Below are 24,098 nucleotides of genomic sequence, written 5' to 3' on the forward strand. Positions count from 1 at the left end.
ACGCATGCATTGTTTAATGGTATCCATCAGCGGCCCTCTCATCCCTGAAAAGTGTGTTTTTTCTTGGGTCGCAGGCATGTTTTTGGCAACAGCGGGGAATAACTCTGTAACTGTTTTGCCCTTTTTCTTCATTGGAGAACATGTAGGAGACTTTATAAACGACATAAGCCTCTTCTTTGAAGTATGCATAAGCAAATTAGCAGGAAATAATCGATGGATAATAACCAAAAATAACCGTTGAGCACTCGAGGGGACGGAGCTCCTCTTCAAGTTCCCATCTTGGACGGCTCGTAAACCGGAAGTCCACTAATGAGCATTATTAAATAAACTAATGAACTAATGGGTGGGGATCTGGGATATGTGTTTCTCCTCTCATGGCTTTTTCAACCCTTCAGCAGAGAAAAGACTCAGAGAGATAAAAAGTGACAGGAGATCTTAGAGAGAAAAGAAAAGAAGATAACCAAAAAAGGAAACAATGATTCATCTCATTGCCTGAGGGAAAAACCCATTGCACACTTCAAATGCTGTCACTCAAATGTGATATTCATATCAACCTAAAAAATGGAGTGTGCACAATAAGCCATGAGTGACTTTATGTTATTAAAGTGCTTTGCTCTCAATCCTGATCGGACCCATGTTCGATTCTGGTGTCAAATTGCCAATATATGACATAGGGGATGTCCCCCTTGAACGTTTTTCCATATGAGCATTAGCACCCCCAGTAAAGGAATATTCTGGGTTCACTCTAACCCTAACGGCATATCGCAGTTAACCCTAAAACAAATAATGTACTAGCATTTAAAACTTATAAACTTAAAATTTCTGCCTTTAAAATCTAAAAAAATCCATTCCATTGTAAAAGCCTTACTTTAACCTTGATTTTTGCTTTTTTTTAAAGAAAAAGACATTATGCCACAAATAATGTTGACTGTGCTTAACTTGTATTGAACCCTGGATATTCCTTTAACATTTTGCTATGCTTTGCAAATGCTGCATACCACATAAATGTGTCAATGGCAACTGCAGGCTAAGATACAAATTATTGTTTACAAAATGCACAGTGACAACACTTTTGGGTTCTGCTGGCTTCCCATGAAGGCTTCATGGGCGCTAAATTAAAATTGATACAATTTTAACACCACGTTTCCAAAAGATTATTAAAGACTTGGGCTTATTTTTGTTTTGTTCTTTATCCCCTTTTCTCCCAATTTGGAATGCCCAATTCCCACTACATAGTAGGTCCTCGTGTTGGCGTGGTTACTCACCTCAATCTGGGTGGCAAAGGACAAGTCTCAGTTGCCTCTGCTTCTGAGACCGTCAATCCATGCATCTTATCACGTGGCTCGTTGTGCAAGACAACGCAGAGACTCCGCATGTGGAGGCTCATACTACTCTCTGTGATCCACACACAATTACTATGTGCCCCAGTGAGAGCGAGAAACACTAATCGTGATCACGAGGAGGTTACCCTATGTGACTCTACTCTCCCTAGCAACCGGGCTAATTTGGTTGCTTAGGAGACCTGGCTGGAGTCACTCAGCACACCCTGGATTCGAACTCACGACTCCAGTGATGGTAGTCAGCGTCAGTACTCACTGAGCTACCCAGGTCCCCAAGACTTGTGTTTCTTTTCATTTCTATCAGGATTGTTGGATCAGGACAAACTCAGGATTTGACATGAATTATGATATTTCAGTAATCGCCTCAGCTCTAATAAGACCCAATTGCCCCGCAGATGTTGTTGGTAGATTTGATATTTTCACGAAGAAATTGCTACAACTCTGATCGCAAATGGCTGCTTTCCAAATTATTACCTCCACGTGTACTGCTTGTTTGTAAATGCATATGAGCAGAAAAATAATGTACTACTTAAAAATAAAATAATTATTTGCATTTATTTTGAAGGTAGTAACTTGTTTAATCTAAATCAACTCTTTTAATATAGAATGTTTGTATATGTCAAATGTATGTATTGTATGCACCAATAATTTAAGTAGTATGGACGCATATTGCATGTCTTATAGTAGTCTGTATTTGTTTATATGCCAAATTTCTCAGGTTTTAGAAATGTGTTAAACATGTAAGGATGTGTATTTATCAACTTTTTACACATTCTCCAAAATCAATCAAGTTAGAAACTGTTAGTTTAAAAAGAACATACCTACAGTATATTTCTTTACTATAAACAATAGATATCCCTTTATAATAACTTTAACAGATTATTAAAACCGCAGGGCTGCTCATATCCATCTTTAAAAGCTGATGCTCAAAATAGCCTGAAAGTGCGATTGCCTGCAGTGTGACATCAATGTAATTTTTTTCTATATTTAGTTGCACTAATTTGAGCTTCATTCCAAGCATTATGATTATTCAGAAAATAGATCTAGAATGTATTATTGTCTGCATTACTCTGCTTGTCTGTGTTTGCTATGAAGAATTACCATGGTATGTCCTGCTCTGGCTTCATTTGGAACTATTTGCAGTGGCAGAAAAATAGATGTAAACTAAATAGTGGGCATTGTGTCTCAAATGCCTGTAAATTAATGTTAAATTCTTGTTTATTGAAGTGCTATAAAATATTTAGATTAAGAATACATTCTAAACATTTGACGTTTTTGTGTTTGTATGTGTGTATGTGTATGTGTGTATGTGTATATATATATATATGTGTGTGTGTGTGTACGTGTATATATATATATTTGTATGTGTGTATATATATGTATATATATATATATATATATATATATATATATATATGTATGTATGTGTATATACAGTATATATGTATGTGTGTATGTGTATATATATACACATACATGTATATATATATATATATGTATGTGTATGTGTATATATATATATATATATATACACACATACATATATATATATATATATATATATATATATATATATATATATATATGTGTGTATATATATATATATATATATATATATATATATATATATATATATGTGTATGTGTGTATATATATATAATAATTTCAAAGGCATTTGTGTGAGCAGTAATCTGGGGAAGTTATTTAGCAGTATTTTAAACAATAGAATTGTAAGCTTCCTTAACGAACACAATGTCCTGAGCAAGAGTCAGATTGGCTTCGTTCCAAATCACAGAACTACGCACCACATTTACACCCTACACACCCTAATCAATAAACACGTAAAACAGACCAAAAACGGAAAAATATTTGCATGCTTTGTCGATTTCAAAAAAGCATTTGATTCTATTTGGCACAACGGATTATATTACAAACTTTTACAAAGTGGTGTAGGGGGTAAAGTCTATGACATTATAAAATCAATGTATTCGAACAACAAATGTGCAAAACGAATTGGCAACAAACATACAGAATTCTTCACCCAGAAAAGAGGAGTGCGGCAGGGCTGTAGCCTGAGTCCAACACTGTTCAACATCTACATTAATGAACTAGCGGTGCAGTTGGAGCAGTCTACAGGCCCTGGACTCACTCTACAGGACAGGAGCATCAAGCTCCTGCTGTACGCAGACGACCTGGTGCTGCTGTCACCCACTGCACAGGGACTACAGCAGCACCTGGACCTGCTGCAGAACTACTGCCAGAACTGGGCCCTGGCAGTCAACCTCACAAAGACCAACATTATGGTCTTTCAGAAAAAGCCCAGATGTCAGGAACACAGATACCAGTTCAGTCTAGGCAGCACCGGCCTAGAGCACACGATGCAGTACACTGACCTCGGCCTGGTCATCACTGCATCGGGGAGTTTCAGTGTGGCAGTTAATGCTCTAAGAGATAAAGCTCGAAGAGCTCTATATGCAATTAAGAAGAAATGCCAAAACACTGAATTACCGATTCCAATCTGGTGTAAAATCTTTGATAGTGTAATTCAGCCCATTGCGCTGTATGGAAGTGAGGTTTGGGGTCCACTCAGTGATCAGAGCTACACTAGATGGGACAGACATCCAACAGACGCCCTACACACAGAGTTCTGCAAAATGATTCTAAAACTACAAAGGAAAACACCCAATAATGCATGTAGGGCAGAATTAGGCCGATTCCCATTGATTGTTAATATGCCAAAAAGATCCCTCAAATTCTGGATGCATCTAAAATCAAGTCCCACAGAAACGCTACATTTTAAAGCACTACAAACCCAAGAACTGAACCCCGAAAAGAGTCTCCTCAGTCAGCTGGTCCTGAGACTCACTAACCCTACTAACGCTAACCAGTCTCAGACCAGCACTGCTTTTCACACACACATCAGAATAAACCAAATTATCAAACAGTCTAAAAATACATATCTGGAACTTTGGGATCAGGAAACTAAAACACAAAGTAAATTACAATTCTATCGAACTTTGAAATCAAATTATGAATTGGCAGGATATCTCCAGAGTGTGAGAGACACAAAGCAGAGACGGATCCTGAGCAAGTACAGGCTGAGTGAACACAGCCTAGCCATCGAGACGGGCAGACACAGAAAGAGCTGGTTACCCCGAGAGCAAAGGGTGTGTGTTCAGTGTAGGACAGGAGAGATCGAGACAGAGACACACTTCCTCCTTCACTGTCACAAATACAGCTCAGTCAGAGAACTGTACTTCAACAAACTCACTGACTTAATACAGGACTTTACAGCCATGACTGAAATAGATCAGACAAAGACCTTACTAGGAGAGGGACAGACAGCAGCACTGGCTGCCAGATACGTGTCTGTGTGCCACAGCCTGAGAGACAGCAGGTGAATGTATGTGTGTGTGTGTGTGTGTGTGTCTGACCTCAGTGTGTTTCCCTACTGTCCACCACAGTGACCCTCAGTAATGTATATGTGTGTGTGTATGTATGTATATATAAATGTGTTAAAACACTGTGGTATCGAATGTTCACAGATATTGTAATCTGTTACTCTGTTAAGTTGTACAATGAATTTAATTTGTACATTTAAATTTAAGTTATATACTTTATTATTTTGATGTCTTAATAATTATTCTATGTGTTCCAAGCTTTGGCAATATTGTAATATATACAGTCATGCCAATAAAGCAATTTGAATTTGAATTTGAATTTGAATTTGAATTTGAAATTATATATATATATATACACACACACACACACACACACACACACACAGGTATATGTGTATATACAGTATATAAAGCTTGTGCCATATCCTAAAATTTCATACTGAAAGGCAGATCTTGCATCAGCTTTGCCTACTGAGTAACAGCACAGTCAGTCCCTCTATGTGTGCTGAAACACAGTAGGCAACATTACAAATTTTTTTTAGTTTTGAAAAAGTTTGAAAGCAGTCCTGAAGCCCAACACAGCATGGGCTTCTCTGTCTCTCCTTTTGAAGCTTATCAACATACTTGATTCTTTAATTGAGGGTCCCAAAATGTGACCATTTGAGCACATAAAGACAGCTAAGATGACAAAAATAAATTTAAAGGCGGAAGGAGATTTCCCCAGTCAAAACCCATGGTGTGAAGATCAAAGTTCAACTGATCTGCAAGTTAGATGCCATGTGTCATTAAGGTAAATTAGTGCGATGAAAAACAAATGTGTTTTTTTTTCCTTTCTTGTAACTTGTTTCAGCACCATAACAACCTGCAGGCCCAGTAACTATCATAATCTTTCATGTGGCTGATGCATATGCATTTTACTGGTGTTTGAAGTCTTTACATCACACACAGCTCTCTAAAGATTTGAATAACCCCTATGCACACTTTCTTGACGTATGTGCATCAAACTTTCACAAAACAGGCCTTTTCTATGTTCTCATGGGGCACTCTTTGAACAGAAGGAGCCCATTTCTTGATAAAATGCGGGAAGCCACATTAGACTGTTTAAACAATTTATCACCCATTTTCACATGACCACAATCTATATTTGGTTCTAATTTCTTCATAATGAGGTCGACGATCTCATTAGAAAGAGAAAAGAAAGGATGAAATGAAAAGAGCAAAAAAAAAAAAAAAAGAAACAAAGTGCCATCTTTTTCTCATTTGTCCCAGAGGAGGTCACCAGTATGGGCATAAAGGAAGTCATACAACATAGTTTGTGTGTGTGTGTGTGTGTGTGTGTGTGTGTGTGTGTGTGTGTGTGTGTGTGTGTGTGTGTGTGTGTGTGTGTGTGTGGCACTCACAGGATCCAACACAGGCGTGATTAGAAGATGAGCTCCCCACAAGAACTGGCGGTCAACTGCCCAGGTTGCTTTGTCAGAATAGAACCTGCAGAGTAGAAAACAAAATGTTTGCTAAAGTGATATTCATATATCTAGGGTTGGAAACCGAGAACCGGTTCCATTAAAAATAAATACAGCAACCAAATGATTTCCATGAATTTCATTTCCATTAAAGGTTCTCGAATGTGAATTCACCATGCATTTAGTGGCACTGCAACACCGCTAATCAATCTACAGCACAAAATATACAATGCAACCAGTGTAGTCCAATTCCCGAATTAATTTGTATGTTTATATTGGCTGTTATAACCACTCAATGGTAAATGAATGATATACCGTATGCAGTAGATAATGTGTAATTTGTAATGTTTACATTCTGAATTCATGGCGCTAATCCTAGCATGCTAACATTGGCCATATTATGCACCTGTTACCCACTTTATTTTATATTATGATGGAATTTGTGAAAATAGTCCTTGTAAAACCATACTTGTTTTTTAAGGAAAATGTCTGATGCTACTGCAAAGATGAGTGGTCAGTGATATGGGTGTTACTATGGCAGACAGATACGAGGATTAGTCAATGGGCAGAATACAGACAAAAGAATAATAATCAGAGGATTACAGACTTCTGATCTGTCCAAAATGAACCTTTCTAGCATTCACCATGATGCAGGGTGCGTTCTATTCAGAAGTGATCATCCCTATGCCCTATTCCCTTTGAAGACTTTACCATCCACTGTGAGAGCTTTGGAGGGCTGAAAGGTGAGGGGCTTTTTAATCAAATTTTTAAAGTGCATGTAAATCCACTCACTGACTCTAATGATCCAGTTCTTTTGAATCTACTGCGAAAATCATACAGTACCACCAGTGCTGCATGATTTCCATACAAATGACTCTTTTCAGCCAGTTCTTCTGAATCTACAGCTCAACCACTGAAGTCAGATTCCCAAATGAATGATTCTTATAAGTCAGTTCTTTTCAATCTACAGCACAAAACATTCAGCATTACCATTGTAGTGCGATTCCTGAATGAGGCACTCATATGAATCAGTTATTTTGAATCAACACTGCAAAACATACAAAAATTCCTAATAAACAAATGACTTTCATCAGCACATCCTTTTTAATATTTACTGGTATGTCCACTAATTTCTCCCATAAATGAACATCCTGTTCCAAACACATTAGTTTGAGTAAATTATGACAGAATTGTAATTTTAGGCTGAACTATCTCTTTAAGGTATAAAGTAACTGTCCCCATGAGTCAGTGAATAGAAGACCAATACAGGCTGTTTGTCAGGATTCAAACTGTCGTGTAATACAGGCACTGCTGTTTGCATATTGTTAAAGACTCACTCATGCATCATGGGACGTACTACAGTCTCTCCGTTGACATGGGCCTTGTAGAAGAGAGTGTAGAGGTATGGCAAGAGAGTGTATCGAATGTTTAGGTAATTCTTGGAGGTGTTCACCAACATGGAGTTTTCTCCGAATGAAGCAGGATCCTGGTCCTATTAGGAGAAGAACATGGATAAAACTAGTCAGGGATTGAGAAATGATGAGGCAGAGAAGTTGAAGAGGAAAGAGAGAATGAAAAGTCTGCTGGAGAGGCTGAGAGAGAAATGGATTTTACTGTGTGGATACTGATAATATGCTCATCATGGCAGAGAGCCATTGGTGCCAGAGACAGGCGTGGAATGATTACTCTCTGACTAAAAGGTCAAATCTTATTCATCTAATTTCACCAAGAATATAATTTTCCATTAATTCTCATTTGCCCCCTCAAACCCGCACTCCAGAGGTCTGATTGCTTCTCTCACACCAATCTCACAATAATGATTAGGGAAATAAATCTTCAACAAATAGCATTTAAAGAGAGAAGACACGTTTGTAATTCAGAGTGTTGCAGTTAGACCTGAAACATGTAGCTAAGAAGACGTTATGTACACTTAAGTTTGAATGTTTAGCGGTATTTAATGGGAAGGACCTACTTTGTAACCTTGCGCGTTGTGATTTCGGCTGAAGGGGTAAAATGCACCGACTTGCATCCAACGTGTGCACAGATCCTCAGACACGTCGTCGAAGAAGCCACAGATATCAGCGCCAATCTGAAAAAATAATACAAAAATCAAGCAATGGTGAAATTCAGTCCATCACCCTTAGAAAACAAATCACAAATTACATTGTTTATTGTCTCAATTGTTCCTCCTGGACAACAATATTAAATGGAGACGTTTGCTTCTTGGAAACTCCTGCTTATCAGATGTTTCTCCTGAAAGACAGGCCTGAATAATCTCACTTGTCTACTGTAGAATTTTAGATGAGATCACAAGTCTCAAACTGTACTTAGATTTGGCAAGATATTGAGGAATGCAATCAAAAGTTAGATATTTCAACATTAACTGAAACATTTATGATCCAATTCTTCCAAGACCAAATTTTTGAGATATGCTATCCACATTAAATATATATATATATATATAAACATTTAAAAGAGGTGCTTCTCACATTAAATATTCATTTGGGACAGAACTGTCAAGTTACTATAAACCTCAAATTCTTAGGATAGTCACTTACAAATGATTTGCTATACAAATAAATGAAAAAGTTTCAGGATTGGATTGAGAATTGTGCAACATCTACGTGACTTTCGATACAACAATAAAAAGAGTTTGCATTGTCCATTCCATTATAAACTCATTGGATCTGACAACTGAGTCGGTCAGTCAATGTTAACTCAAAGTGCCCATTCAATTTCTCCTTGCATGTCATGGAAGCTCAATCATATCCAAAGTTAGCCCAATTTGTTGTCTCCAAAACCTTTCCTATGTCTCTCAGTGGGGATGGTGTGTTATAAAGAAAGACTAGTGTCTACTTTTGATGTCCTAAACCAAGGCAAACCGCTTACGTAAGGGATTCCGAAGAGGTTAAACTCCAGCATGCCAGGAATGGCCCATTTAATGTCATTCCAGTTGGCGCCGTTGTCGCCCAGCCAGTGCCCTGAGTATTTGCCCACCCCAGGGAAAGAGGATCGGGTAAAGACCATTGAACGGTTGTTCCCAAACACTTGTCTGGATGCCCTGGAAGGATATTGAGAGGTAAAAGGACTGTTGGCACCATAACTCAAAGGCAGTAACATCAATAAGGGAATTGGAAAAACAATGCCAACAGGTAGGAGGGAGTGTGGTAAGGAAACATAGAGATGTAAAAAATACAGGTGGGAGTTAAGCCGAGAACGAATGAGAGAAGGGAAGAGAGTGGAACAAATCAATGTTGTAGAAATAACAAGATGAGTAAAATAAACTTCCAGAAAATAAAAGCAAAAACATAATTAACCCGACCCTCTTGATTCTCCTTTGAGGAAGACATCATGCAGTATGACTATAATGGCCGTATGCTACACAGAAAGTGAGTCATGCATTACACGACTTGAGTCACTACTGCTGTGACTTTGACTCAGTGCTTCTGTGTTATCGTACTCCTGGTTTATCAAACTACATAAGACATTTGTGTAATTTCAAAACTTTATATTCTGCTGAATATACTAGATGATTCCAGCATGGATTTCCATGCTGAACAAGGCTGGCTTATGCTTGTTAGTGCTAGGGCTAGCCAATATATAACATTCTACAATATAATCATGATGATTTTGCTGTTGTATAAAATTAAGCAATGTTGTGAATATCAAAATGCTTTCGTACTAGTTACAATCACAATACAATCACAATACAGATATTTTTCAATTAACGAGAAAGATGCTGACTAGCACCCCTAGAGATCAAATTAGCCTTGTTGCTAGGGAGGGTGGAGTCACTTGGGGTAACCTCCTCATGGTTGCTATTATGTGGTTCTCGCTCTCAGTGGGGCACGTGGTGAGTTGTATTCTCCGCGGAGAATAGCGTGAAGCCTCCACATGCTATGTCTCTGCAGTAACGCACTCAACAATCCACGTGATAAGATGCGTGGAGTGACTGTCTCAGACACAGAGGCAACTGAGATTCTTCCTCCACCACCCAGATTGAGGCGAGTCACTATGCCACCACAAGGACTTAGAGCGCATTGGGAATCGGGCATTCCAAATTGGGGAAAAACTAGGAGAATTTTTTTTTACATTGCCACAAGTGACAACCATATTACAGATATCAAATTGAGCATTTTAACTAGTTGTTATTCAGTTGATTATATCAGAAATGGCTATTTGCAAAAGTAACAATGTTATTATTTAAGGAATATTTCAGGTTCAATACAAGTTAAGCTCAATCAACAGCATTTTTGGCATAATGTTGATTACCGACTGATAATTTTCTTTAAAATACAGTGAGGCACTTACAATGGAAGTGAATGGGGTACATTTTTGGAGAGCTTAAAGGCAGAAATGTGAAGCTTATAATTTTGTAAAAGCACTTACATTAATTCTTCTGTGAAAACTCATGTATTATTTGAGCTGTAAATTTGTTTAAATCATAATTTTTACAGTCCTTTTATGGGTTGTTGATATTACATCATCATGGCAACGAAGTTGTATAATTGGTTATAACTTTACACAGAAAAGGTTAGTTAGCAATTGTATCACACTAAAATCATGTTAACAAGCATTTTGTTGTTATACTTTTAAAACAGTGAGTATTTTAATATTTATGGATTGGCCCCATTCACTTCCATTGTAAGTGCCTCACTGGATCCCTTAATTTATTTATTTTTTTAAGAAAAGGAAGGGCAAGTCAAAATGTTTTTTTGTTGTAATCAATATTATGTTGATTAATGAGCTTAACTTGTATTGAATATTCTTTTAATATCAGAATATAATTTTTACCAGTAAAAAATGCATTTCTTACATGTGAATCTAATTTGAACTACTGTAGTAAGAAATTAATTATAGATATTTGTAATTGCATTTTGAATAGGAGTCAATGGCAGATCATTGTGAAATTCTAGTGAAAATGCAACTAGAAATTCAAAAATCTAATTTGTACTAGTTTACCATTTTTTATATCAAGATTGACTATGTCTGTGAGTGATGGCATCAGTCATTAAATGTTTTTAATATATCAAAAATGAATGTTTTTACCAGTGCAAATGTAATTACTGATATTAAAAATAGCACTTTATAGCACAAGTAGAAATTCCATTCCTGAAATCAAGAATTAGCTTTTTCTATAGTGGAGATAAAATTGATATCTATAATTTATGTTCTGCACATGATTAAAAGCCAATTTGGCTTGACATAAAAACCTTTCTATGAAGGGATATACAATTATTTAATTTCAATAAATAAATACATGAACAAATGGATTGTGTGTGCTTCTGAGTGAATGGGTGACATGCTGTTCTGTGCAAGCACAGGGCTCACAAGACGCCATTTTCAGTGATGTTAGAATATATCAGAAAATATGAAAAATCTAATCCTCAAAATAATAATAATCACAACAGTTCAGTAATAATATTAAAATTAGTTCCAAAAAGTGAGTGAAGTTATTGCACACCCTGTTCATTGACATTAATTAATAATTTTTGTATGAATAATATTCTGCATACAGTATTTAAGTACATTTGATTAATTAAAAATAAATTATATTACTATGTATTGTTGTATTTGTATATATAAATAAAAATGATTAAAAATCATTATTACTTGTGCACCTGTAGTGAATTTTTTTTTATTTTATATATATATATATATATATATATATATATATATATATGTGGCAGGACGGGTTATCACCCCTCCCACTTGTTTGAGGTTTGGCCAATGGCCGGGCACCTGTTGCGTATAAAGAGCACGGGCTACCAGTTCATTGATGTGCGTCATTTTCCGGGGCCGTGACGTCATCTGCGCGCCCTGCTGTTTTCATTGCTGGAGTGCAGTGTTGACTGTGTTGATCGTAAAGACCGCTAAAGCTGCTTATCCACTGGCTGTGCTGTCTACTGAGTGTGTACTCCTGGGAAGTCGAATCGCGGACAATCGAGACAGGTAAGGGAAGGGTTGTGTGCGGCGCTTTTGGGGTACTTTTGAGTGGGTAACTGACTAATCTGTATGCTTCATGTAGTGTAAGCTCTATCGGCGTTTCCTGCCAATGAGTTTTGTCGGAGACATTTGGCTCCATCCACCGCATAGTTTGGGATAGTGATCCTGGGACAGCATGCTTTGCTGTGAGTATATTGCTCGAGCGTGAAGCTAAGGGTGAATTAATTGCAGTATAACATCTTCTGTTTCGTTTTAGGCATGCGCTAAGGGCAATAGCGGCGTTCGAATGAGTATGTGCTCTGTGCCTCATCATAATGTGCTGATTGCTCCAACACCTGCGCTTCAGCATAAGTGCTGTTTGCTTTGCTTCATCATAGACTGCTGTTCTGTTTCCACTGTTTATCCCGCATCCAGCACGGGACTGATACGCTGCTCACGAGCTCTCATGTGTCTTAAATTGAATGTTTTGTACTGGGCGCAGTGATTTATTTAGTGCTTGGGGTATCTTTTGTGTCTTTTGTTTATTTCTTTAATTGATTTCAATGGTCAAGCAAGTGTTAAATTTATATCTTCGTTTTGAATTTAATGGTGATTTAGAGAATTACTGTATTACAGTATTACTTATCAAAACAGTATAAATTTGTAACTCAAATTTGGTTGAGTTACACAGCCGAATCCATTTTGACCATTTGTTTTATTTTGCTTTGCGTTTATATTGTGTCTTGTCATTTTTTGGGGTTTTGAGTTGGGACCAACTGGTTGGTTCCTTCTCGGGATTGTATTAATTTATTATATTGTTGTATGTTGTTTTCTTTGCATACCCATGCTCTTTCTTAATGTCTTTTTCGTTTGTTGACAGGACCTGGGCACCCGGGGGGGCAGACGAGTGATCTTTTGGTGGTGGCATACTCACTGTGTGTCGTGGTCTGCTCTGAGTGAGTTGCTGAGTGTGTGCTAGTGTGTGTGTGTGTGTGCACTGGTGAATAGTGATTTTTCCTAAGGGTGATATCGTGAGACTGCCCCTGTTGGTAAGCCCGGGTTCCTCTGTTGCCCACGATAAAATGAACAAGTGGATGAGAGTGATTGTTGGTCAATGCCTTTTTTTAATTACTGTGTTTTTAACTAATTAATAAACTTTTTGTACGATTACCATGGTCTCTGATTCCGTCTATGATTAGGATCTGCGTGTGCCTTTAAGTTAGGGGTTGTTAAATTCTTGGGGTGAAATTCCTCAGGTGGCGTAGTCGGAAATAATATCATCCGGAGTTGAGCGTGGGTATAACTTTTTGCCCCGCCCGACTCCATCTATAATAGAGCTGCCCTCACGCGCTTTGCCACATATATATACATATATATAACTTTATTCCTTTTATCTTGATAGTTAGCTCATGCATTAAACATTTTGAATCAACTTGGCCTCAATGGCTTTTTGATTGAAACTATGGCTTCTCTTACTGAAATAAAAATCACAGTTTTAAGCCATTTCAGACCAAATACATTGCTGTAAAAATTGACACATTACCGCATGCAATTAATTAAAAAAGTTTAAAGTTAATTTTTCTAAGTCGCGATTAACACATTTACCATTAATACAGCATAAACCAGCATAAACACTAGTCGAAAGGGCGGAACCTTTGTAATGTGTCCGCCCAGAGTCTTTTCACTGACGCACACACCACAAAAACACAGCAGTGATTAAGTGTCAGTGATAAGTGATGGGAAAAGGAGCTCTTAACACTATTTGTTGTACAAAACAAGCCTAGATGGAACTTTTCACAGAAATTAAGCAAGTTCAGCCTCTTTAAGGTGCATTTTTAATTACCAGACAAGCACACCAATCTTAACTATTACCAAAATGCAGAATGAGACGATTTTGTCTGCATGTGTTTTTCATGTGGAGTTTAAAGCTATGTATGATGCGAATCATGACCGTGGCTCATGATTGCTGTAGCAAAGCAGACAGCCACAGTCGGCCTGCAGATTAATATTGTGGAGGATGAGAGTTTTAATGCCCATTGCAATAAATATCCAACCTATATGGGACTCATTCTTTCAATTAGTCAAAGTCCAACTCTGACTTTGCGAAACGTTTAATGTTACTTGAATTGGTGCTATTTTAGTGCATTTTTATCTGTATACTGTGGAAGGCTTTGGTTGAAAATTTTTAATAAAGCATTTAATTGTTACATATTATTTTGTTTTCTTTCCTAAGAAGGAAATAAATGCATTTTGAAGGGAAAAAAATAAATTTAAAGTAAAATATCTGAACTTTTGTAATCTGCGATTAACTACGGAAAATAATGCGATTAATCACTATTACACATTTTTATCTACGGATAGCACTAATTAAGGTATTTATCAACTATTTCAATGATAGGCAATATGAAAATATAATTTTTGTAGTTATATCACCCAGCTCTAGTTAGTGCTTGTTTGGTCTAGCTAGTGGACCAGAATAGTCATGTTGTTCACCAGCAAATAATGCTGGTCAACCAGCTTGGTCTTTCTAATAAAGTTGGTTTACCAAGGAACTATAGCTGATTAAATTGAAAATGTACAAATTAAGCTGAAACTGAGCTGCAAAACAGGCTATGTTGACATATCAATGTCTATTAATCAACTTCCCAGATGAATGACAGTATAAACTAAGCTGGTAGGCAGAGGTTAGCCAAGCATTACAGAGGTCTTTTACAACAAAGGATTCCTAAAGGTATGGTAGCAACATCATGAACCCTTACTTTTCTGTGGCCAGGACCATGGAGTATCCATAGAGACTGTGGACATCATAGTGGTTACCCCATTTCTGTTTAGCATCCATACATAAGGTTTTACTGTACATGAGGTCATCGAGGATACCTTTAGAGAGAGAAAGAGAGAGAGAGATGAGTGTATGTGAATTATATAAAATGAGTTGATAATATGCACCAGGCATGAGTAAATCTGGTTGAAGGTGTATTTCAGAAGACTCACTTGGTGTGAATGGAGGATAATTTAGATTGTTATCGGCACAACCTTTGTTGGATCCCTTCACAAAACTGGACACCTCATTCATGTCCTGGGATACAATACAGCAGTTAGTTCAGCTCTCACTAATTTTGGGGGCTTATTGTCTCTAGACTAAAATAATGTATTTTATGGAGAATTTAAAGTAAACTGTTTCTTGAAATAATGTGCACTGCTGAATTATGCACAATGATAACAGGACCATGTTTTGAAAAAATAAATAGCATCCAATTTGATTTCATGAGGCTACATCTTTCAGTTTATATTCATGTTTGTATCATGATGTATACGTATTGATACAGTGACATATAAAGAACTGATTTGGAGAGACTGTAGTATATGAGAGATGATGTCATGTTCTCTGTTGTCTTTTGTTTTTGTGCTTTTATGTTGAAGTTTAATTTAGTTCCTGTTTCCTGTTTGGTTTTTGTAGTCCTTTGTAGTTTCTTTTTATGATTGGTTTTCCCCTGATTGTTTCTCCATCCCTTGTTTGTTCCTTTTGTGTATTTAAGCCCTTTAGTTTCCTTGTTTCCCTTGTTAGTTCTTGCATGTGTCACTATGGCCTGTGCTAGGTTTCCTTTGTTTTTCCTTTGTCCTGAGTTTTCCCTGTTTTTATTAATAAAAAGCTGCATTTATATCCACATTCTCTGCCTGCCTACGTCACAGATGAGACCCTGAACATTTTTCATGACCATTTTTTACCTTTATTCAATGTCATTCAAAGGATCACTTTCAATATTTGTTCACAGGTAATGACATCTGCAGGTTACTTACAATCCATAGGGCGTCATGATTGACTTCTCTGTGGAATCGCTCAATTTCATCAACCCACCAATCAATGCAGGCCTGGTTAGTGAAGTCCGGAAACACGGTTTCCCCAGGCCAGACCTGTAAGAGGAGAGGAGACATGTCATATATACAGTATAGATCTGCTAAAATGTTGTTTTCTCAACTTAAAAAATTCTGATGCAATGGGGACTTTAAACTCTTTGGAGTACACACCACTTATGATACTTCTGCTGTTAATATTTTTTATTTCCTATTATCTTTATCAACCTGGAATTCATTCACTCCTCTCTTAACACACACACACACTGGCATGTGCAGGATATAAAATGCTCTATTTCTCAGAGGAAAGACTTCAGTTTGGCACATGTCAGGTTGAGGATAGTCACTTGTCAACGGTCTGTTTCCTGTTCTCTCTATAACTGTAAAAATGTTTATTCCACTTGAAACCCTTCAAGAACATGTCCTGTGCACCCCAAAAATAAAATAAAACATACATTAAATTAAAATGTGTAATATATATATATATATATATATATATATATATATATATATATATATATATATATATAAACAAAATTATTTTTATAATTAATTTATTATTTTAATGATGATACTATTTTAATGATGGAGTAAATGTGATCACATTTAATTACATAAAAATGTAATAAAAATTACAATATTTTTAATTTACATTTCTTTTTGTTTAAATTGAATATTATATTTACATAATTTTAGAATGTGTTCCATTGCATTAAATGTATGCTGAATTTTAATAAATAAAAAATAAAATAAATAATTTAATACAGTAATTTTTTACAATAATACAGTGGGAAAATGCTACATTACAGTAAAAGGAATATAATGAAATATAATTACATTAAGGTATTAATAATATGGTCTGCACTTATATAACGCTTTTTTAAGCCTTAAAGGTATTCAAAGCGCTTTACACTGCGTTCACCCATTCACACACCAATGGCAGCAGAGCTGCTATGTAAGGCACTAGCCTGCCATTGGGAGCAACTTGGGGTTCAGTGTCTTGCCCAAGGACACTTCGGCATGTGGAGTTGTGTGGGCCGCACCAACCCTGCGATTAGTGGCCGACCCGCTCTACCAACTGAGCCACAGCCTAATAATACAAAAAATGGGGAGGGGGACTAATTTTCTTTAAACACAAATGTATTTATTTTGATTTTAGGGTGACATGCCAACTGGATATTTTTTTTTGGGGAGATCCCACAAACTTTTGTTTAATGTGTGTGAGACACCCACAAACATTACAATTGGTCACACTGGATACCGTGTACATCAGAAAACAAGCCTGTCTACATGTTTTCTTTAATTTATCTCTCTGTGTTTTTAAGCAACTTTCATTTTCATTCAACTCTCTTTTGTTCTCTGCTTTTTTTAGTCTAGTATGGCTCTAAGCTGTACGAGAGCGTTATATTGAACTCTATTGCAAAATCATTGCAAACACTGACCTGAAAACCATAAAAAAGCAATTAGCATCTGCCAGTGCTTAATCGACTAAATAATTACAAGTGATATAATTGCCATGTGATATGTGTCTTATTGGCCTGAGGGGTGATATGTAATCTAACTCAAGGTTACAGATTATAAAGTAATGGCCTCTTTCATGTCAATCACATGGCTGGACCTCATGTATTTAGAAAGCACATGTCAAACTCCAGATGGCCTTCACTAACTTAACTCATTGTTATAAATCATATGACTAAGATTGATTGCTTCATAAACCAGTCAATAAAAACAATATAATTGCCCAATAAAGTGGAACTACATCATGATTAATAACGTTCAGTGAGTAAAAGCCAACATAATGCCTTTCTCTTAGCAGTGCTTGAAGTGGTAAAAGCATCATCTTTTTATCTTTTTACAATTAATAAATAAATAATAATAATACAATTATATTTTTATATAAAAATATTTTATTTCAAAATGAAATAAAGTAAAAAAATTAAAATAATAAAATTAAATAAAGCTTGAAAAGCATACTTCTCCCAGTAAAGGCGTTTCCCCATCTGCTTCAGTGACCCAAACTTTAGCTTCATTCCCCCTGAGGAACGTTTCGTAGCTTCTGTTCACTCTTGGACTTGTGGCCACGGCAGGGTCCTATGATGAAGAATATGTTTAAATGTGCTCACCTTCTCAAATAAACTAACACACAGTGTCAGCTAGGGGTCAAATGTTTTCTTTGACACTTGCAATGGCCTAGTCTCCAAAAGTCAGAACTAACTTGTCAATCTATCAAACTCTGCAACACAGAATAAGGAAAATTACAATTGCAAATACTTACCAGTATGATAATATATTTCTGTCCATTCTCATGCATGTAGTCTGCAAACTGAGGTAGCTCCTTAAAATTAATCTCATCATACGTGAAGATCTTTTTGTCTTCCATATAGTCAATATCAGTGTACTGGACATCCTGAAACATAAACCAGACTCATATAAATGTAAGCTCTCCTATAGGTTTTCACCCAGGCAGACTTGGTTTGACCCCTAGTATGGGATAGTGTAATGCACTATTCAGAATTAAAAAAAAAATAATTGTATCATACAACCAATTGAAATGCAACCAATAGAAAACTAAATGTAAATAATGTACCAATAATCAATAGATTCAAATGTTGTCATAATGTCCATCCTATTCGTTAACATTAGTATAGAGCCCTAGTGTGGTGAGGCTTAAACTAATCTTGTTTTACCTAAACAATGAAAAGAAAGAGTTGGAATCATGATCATGTCTTTAATTCAATGTGGCAGGGCGGAGGGTGGAAATGGATCGTGATTCCACACACCTGTCCCCTAATCAGGCTAATCAAGCCTCAGAGAGGGATAAAGGCCAACTGGACACTGCAGTGGGACAGAGAGAGTGATTTATGGACAGCTGTCCGACACCTGTGTGTGTGGGTCTTTGTCTTTTTGTTTTTTTTATAATTAAAATATTATTTATATCGTCACGCCGGTTCTCGCCTCCTCCTTTCCATTAATCCCTTTACACTGGTGCCGAAACCCAGGAAGGAGCACAGAGATCTTGCCGCTACCATCCACCCCAAAGGAGCAACAGCGGCCATCTGACGGGGAATGGAGGAGCCGACCGCAAGGGGAGGAGTGGCTCCCAACCAACCGCCTGGTGCGGCTACCTCTGCCAGGGGCGGGTGAGACCCCTACCGTCCACCAGAAACGCAGCAGGGCGTTTCATCTGCCAGGAGCCAGAGGACTTCCTCCGATCCACCCGGGGAGGTGCGGCTGTTGTCCATTAGAGGGTGGAGGAGTGGCCAAGGACCAAGCTATGGCGTATCGGAGAACCGCCGAGTAAATGTTTTTTCTCTCTCTCTCCCACTGACACTCCGTGTAGACCTTTCCCTCTCTTTTTTTAAATGTTTTGTTAATTTGGCATGATCGCCGTTACGCCGTGTAGGTGCCACACTTTTTTTTTTGTTTCCCTCCCATTGTACCCTCCCTCATCCAGGTAGACAGGGTTGACCTGCCGGCAGACGGGGCGGAAGGCACGCCTCTCCCTTGGGAAAGGGGGGTACGTCATGCCGGGGCTCCCCAGCCTAAGAGAACGAGGGAGGAATGTGGCAGGATGGAGGACGGGGCCGGGTGTGTGACCACACTTGATTAGCTTAATCAGGCTAATCAAGCCTCAGAGAGGGATAAAGGACGACTGAAGACGGCAGTGCGACAGAGAGAGATTTACGGACAGCTGTTTGACACCTGTGCGTGTTTGTCATGGTAGAGTTTTATATTAAACTATTATTTATATTGTCAAGCTGGTTCTCGCCTCCTCCTTTCCCCTGAACCCCCCAATACAGTCACCTTTAGAATCAGCACTTTCAGCCTTAATTTATTTGGTAAATGCCTGTTTTGCATGCTAACATTATAGAAGCGCTGTTGTCTGTTTTGATTTTTCTGGAAGGCTTGACTTCCATCAACCATCAGCAGATGGTGAGATTCTCCTGCCAGTAATTTGCTAATGTTAGTCAGATGGAGATGCAATATCCTGACATGCTAATGTTGTCTTTGTTTGAATTACATCAAACACTGCACTTCAATACATCTTTCAGCAGTGAGAGCCCCACCATAAGATGCCAAACGCTCCTAACTATATATAGGTGACTTTCACATAATTAGAGTCACACTTCATGAATTCCTAAGATACAGGCTTTGATCCAAGCATTTCAAGTATTGGGTGAAGCCAAGGTTTTTAGTCCAAAGCAAGGGCCCTCTTTCTGTTCCTGATACTTACATATGGAAGGCCGACCTCTCTGTTCCTCTCCACGGTTCTCTTCACCTCTTCCAGGCTGCCGTAGTCCCAGCGAGAGATCTGGAAGCCCAGGGACCAGTATGGAGGGATAAAAGGCCTGCCAATCAACTGGAAACACATATAGAAATGTTAGACACAGAAAACATCAGAGAAGTCCCTGAGGCTAATGTGGAGGTTTCATCTAAATTATTTTACGTCAGTTATCGGCATAAACTAAGGTCAAATAGCTTTGATGCAGAATTGGATTCATATTATTTCTGAATGTTTTAATCTTGTTTTCAGTGAAAAGGTTCTTAAGCATTCTTAAAACAAGGTGCATTTACTTGAGATGCAAAATTATGCAAGATATTAAGACTTGCTGACAGAGAATATATCTTGAATTAAGATGAGGTATTTCTTACCTCATTAGCATGTATTCATTTTATTTTTTTTAAGTAAGGGTACATCAAAACATTTTGTAGATTTGTACTTAAAGAAAATACTTTTGCTTAAAAAAGGGTAATACTTTACAATTAGTTTTTATTTGTTAGCATAAAGATTCTACATTAGTTAAAATGAACTAGCAATGAACATTAACCAAGACTAATATATTCTGTACAAATATATTATTATTGTTTGATAAATGTCACTATACATTTTATATATATATATATATATATATATATATTATTTTTTTTTTTTTAAACTATAAAATTATACTGAGACAGAAAAAACTGTTTTAAAATATATCCATCCATCCATACATCCATCCATCTTCAACCGTTTATCCAAACTCGGGTAGCAGCTCCAGCAGGGAGCCCCAAACTTCCTTATCCCTAGCCACATTAACCTGCTCTAACTGGGGGACCCAGAGACATTCCCAGGCCAGTGTGGAGATATAATCTCTCCATCTAGTCCTGGGTCTTCCCCGAGGCCTCCTCCCAGCTGGACGTGCCTAAAACACCTCCATAGGGAGGCGCCCAGGGGGCATCCTTACCAGATGCCCAAACCACCTCAACTGGCTCAACATCCTCACGGATGACTGAACTGAACTTCTGAGGAAACCCATTTCGGCCGCTTGTACTCGTGACCTAGTTCTTTCGGTCATGACCCAGCCTTCATGACCATAGGTGAGGGTAGGATCGAAAATTGACCGGTAGATCGAGAGCTTTGCCTTCTGGCTCAGCTCACTTTTCGTGATAACGGTGCGATAGAGCGAGTGCTATACCGCCCCCGCTGCCCTGATTCTCCGGCCAACCTCCCGCTCCATTGTCCCCTCACTCGTGAACAAGACCCTGAGTTACTTGAACTCCTTCACTTGGGGCAATATCTCCTTCCCTACCCGGAGTACGCACTCCATCGGTTTCCTTTCAAATATATTAAAAACATTAAACATGTTTTTTAGAAAATTTTAAAATATATACTTTATATTATATTATATTATATTATATTTTATTATATTATATTATTCCATGCCAAGAAAAACAACAAATACATAAAAATGTGAATGAATGTAAAATCAGCTTTTATATGTTCCTCTTTTTTTATATCTTTTTGATAATGTGCTATTAAAAAGCCTTTCTTTTTATTAAAATAATGTATTTATTTGTATTGTTTTGCCTTTAAATGATGAAGAGCGATGTGGGATCAGGAAATGATATGAGCTGGACTCAAACTTGGGTCGCCCCCTTACAAAAGCCATGTCTACGACGTGAAAAAGCATTTCCAATGTGTTTATAATTCAGCTCACAAGTGTCTCTGACATTTCTATTTATATCAGTCAGCAATGCTCACCTGTGTGAACTCATCCACAACTGCCTCTGGTGTGTCTCCAACCAGGATGTAGAAGTCCAAAACTCCTCCGATGGTTCGATAGGTTACGGCCGGAGCCGGCTGTATCGTCACATCTGCATGCAGACGTTAATAGACAGACATAAACAACTTAAATTGCACTAATTGTCTAACCTTTAACAAATGCAGTCACTCTACACATACAAATACACACTGAAACACACTGCAAGGCTGTGCACAGATATCACAAATCATGTTATAAAATATTATGACTTAAGCCAACGGCAAAGCACATGCTTATGACCAGCAAAGTGCAAAAATACCATTATAATCAAAAAAAGAAAGCTTCTGAAGATTGCATGGTGCATTTCTTTACCCATAGCATTGCTGTTCATGAGGAAAACGCCAATGGAATGGCCACTCTCATCTTCCAAACATGTGAAGTAGGGATAGTGGCCATACAGGTTATGTGTGCCCTGGGGTAAGTGACAGAGGCATTTGGGCAGTTAGGTTTTTGTATTGGGAGATTTCAACCTTTCAATCAGCTTATGAGGAGTGTTGGGGAAGCTACTTTAAAACTGTTTAAGATATGTAGAACAAATGTTTGATAGATGTGTCTATATGTGACTCACGCCATTGGGAAATGCATCTCTTGTAAAAATAGGCCAGGTTTTCCAGTTGGTGTCATGAAGGAAGTTTTGATGGACGTGCTCTCCAAGACCGTAAATGTTGTGAGAGGGAAGTTTAGCAGAGAGCTGGAGATACTGATCAGCAAAAACCAGTGGCCCAATGGTTGTGTCAAACCTGACAGAGAAAGAGGAAGACAAGTTTATATAAATATAGGATTACAATGCACTGGTGAATTTCACATAACCTTTCAAGAATCTGTACAGGTCACATTTCACCCCAATACATAAAAGTCCTAATTAGGACAATTAATTGTGTCATAGCTTTCATGACGCTTTCTTTCCAATTATTTAGTTTGTTTAGAGACATCATTCATTTATAAGTGTAATTTTATTTATTCATTTATTTACAGCATTTATTTGTTTTAATTCCCATTATTTTCAATTGTGATTCTAAATACATTATTTTGCACTATATAGCAGTTGTTTTTATGGGCAGTTCAACAAATATTACAATTATGCATAAATACGTCACCATTTTTTTATTTATTTTTTTGGTCCCCATTACGGCAATGACATTAAAATAATATATTTTGAATGTGCTTGACTGTCATTAAAATAGCAACAGCATGTAAACAGCAAAAGGGAGAGTGATTGCTCTTCATTTTGGTCAAAAAGATTCTCTAAAATGTTTCTTTGCAGTGCTCTTAGCAATGCAATGAACTCAAAATGAGTCAGAATATGTGACAAGGAAGAGAAAGACATATGGTTCCCCTAAGGGTTTCACTCACAGAAGTTTTTTGGGAGATGATCTCCAAACTTTCAGTCCAAAGGGGTTCTGGATCAGCTCCAGTTCATATTTTAGTGGATTGGCAGGAGGGCTGGAAGGGGGTTTCACATTTTCGTGAGGAACCTCATACCTGGCCTTGTTTGCATCAGTGATCTGGTAGAAAAAAATAGAATAACACGTTATACGTATAAACATGTTAACATTGATGTGGTGAATTAATACAGTAACACCTAAATAAACAGACTATATTTGATAAAAAAACTCATCATTTACTCAACCTCATGCCATCCAAAATGTGTATGACTTTCTTTCTTCTGCTGAACACAAACAAAGCTTTTTAGAAGAATATCTCAGCTCTGTTGGTCCATACAATGCAAGTGAACAGGGTCTAAAACTTTGAAGCTGAAAAATCCACTATGGGTTACTTTTGTGCTGCCTTTATCGGCTTTTTGAGCTTCAAAGTTTTGCACTCTGTTGACTTGCATTGAATGGACCAACAGAGATGAGATATTCTTCAAAAAATCTTTGTTTGTGTTCAGCAGAAGAAAGAAAGTCATACACATCTGGGATGGTATGAGGGTGAGTAAATGATGAGATAATTTTCATTTCATGTGAACTATTCTTTTATTATAAATAACAATATTTACTATGTGCTATTGCTAGTACAAGGCAGCTAGAATTA

The 24,098-nt window shown here is 37.4% G+C and overlaps 1 protein-coding gene across 1 annotated transcript in view; it reads right to left on the reverse strand.

Moving 5' to 3' along the window:
* LOC127661589 (sucrase-isomaltase, intestinal-like) overlaps nt 1–24,098 on the reverse strand; it is a 77,174-nt gene that overhangs the window by 49,083 nt on the left and 3,993 nt on the right. The window contains exons 5-18 of the mRNA XM_052152352.1: nt 23,418–23,569; nt 22,633–22,804; nt 22,377–22,476; nt 22,004–22,116; nt 20,213–20,338; nt 18,254–18,385; nt 17,953–18,069; nt 15,925–16,038; nt 15,118–15,202; nt 14,886–15,003; nt 9,091–9,262; nt 8,174–8,290; nt 7,539–7,693; nt 6,142–6,226 (exon numbers count right to left, since the gene is read on the reverse strand). Of these exons, the coding sequence (XP_052008312.1) occupies nt 6,142–6,226; nt 7,539–7,693; nt 8,174–8,290; nt 9,091–9,262; nt 14,886–15,003; nt 15,118–15,202; nt 15,925–16,038; nt 17,953–18,069; nt 18,254–18,385; nt 20,213–20,338; nt 22,004–22,116; nt 22,377–22,476; nt 22,633–22,804; nt 23,418–23,569 (1,758 nt within the window). The remainder of the gene's footprint in view (nt 1–6,141; nt 6,227–7,538; nt 7,694–8,173; nt 8,291–9,090; nt 9,263–14,885; nt 15,004–15,117; nt 15,203–15,924; nt 16,039–17,952; nt 18,070–18,253; nt 18,386–20,212; nt 20,339–22,003; nt 22,117–22,376; nt 22,477–22,632; nt 22,805–23,417; nt 23,570–24,098) is intronic.

The sequence above is a fragment of the Xyrauchen texanus genome, chromosome 21 (genome assembly GCF_025860055.1).
Source record: "Xyrauchen texanus isolate HMW12.3.18 chromosome 21, RBS_HiC_50CHRs, whole genome shotgun sequence".
Lineage (NCBI taxonomy): Eukaryota > Metazoa > Chordata > Actinopteri > Cypriniformes > Catostomidae > Xyrauchen > Xyrauchen texanus.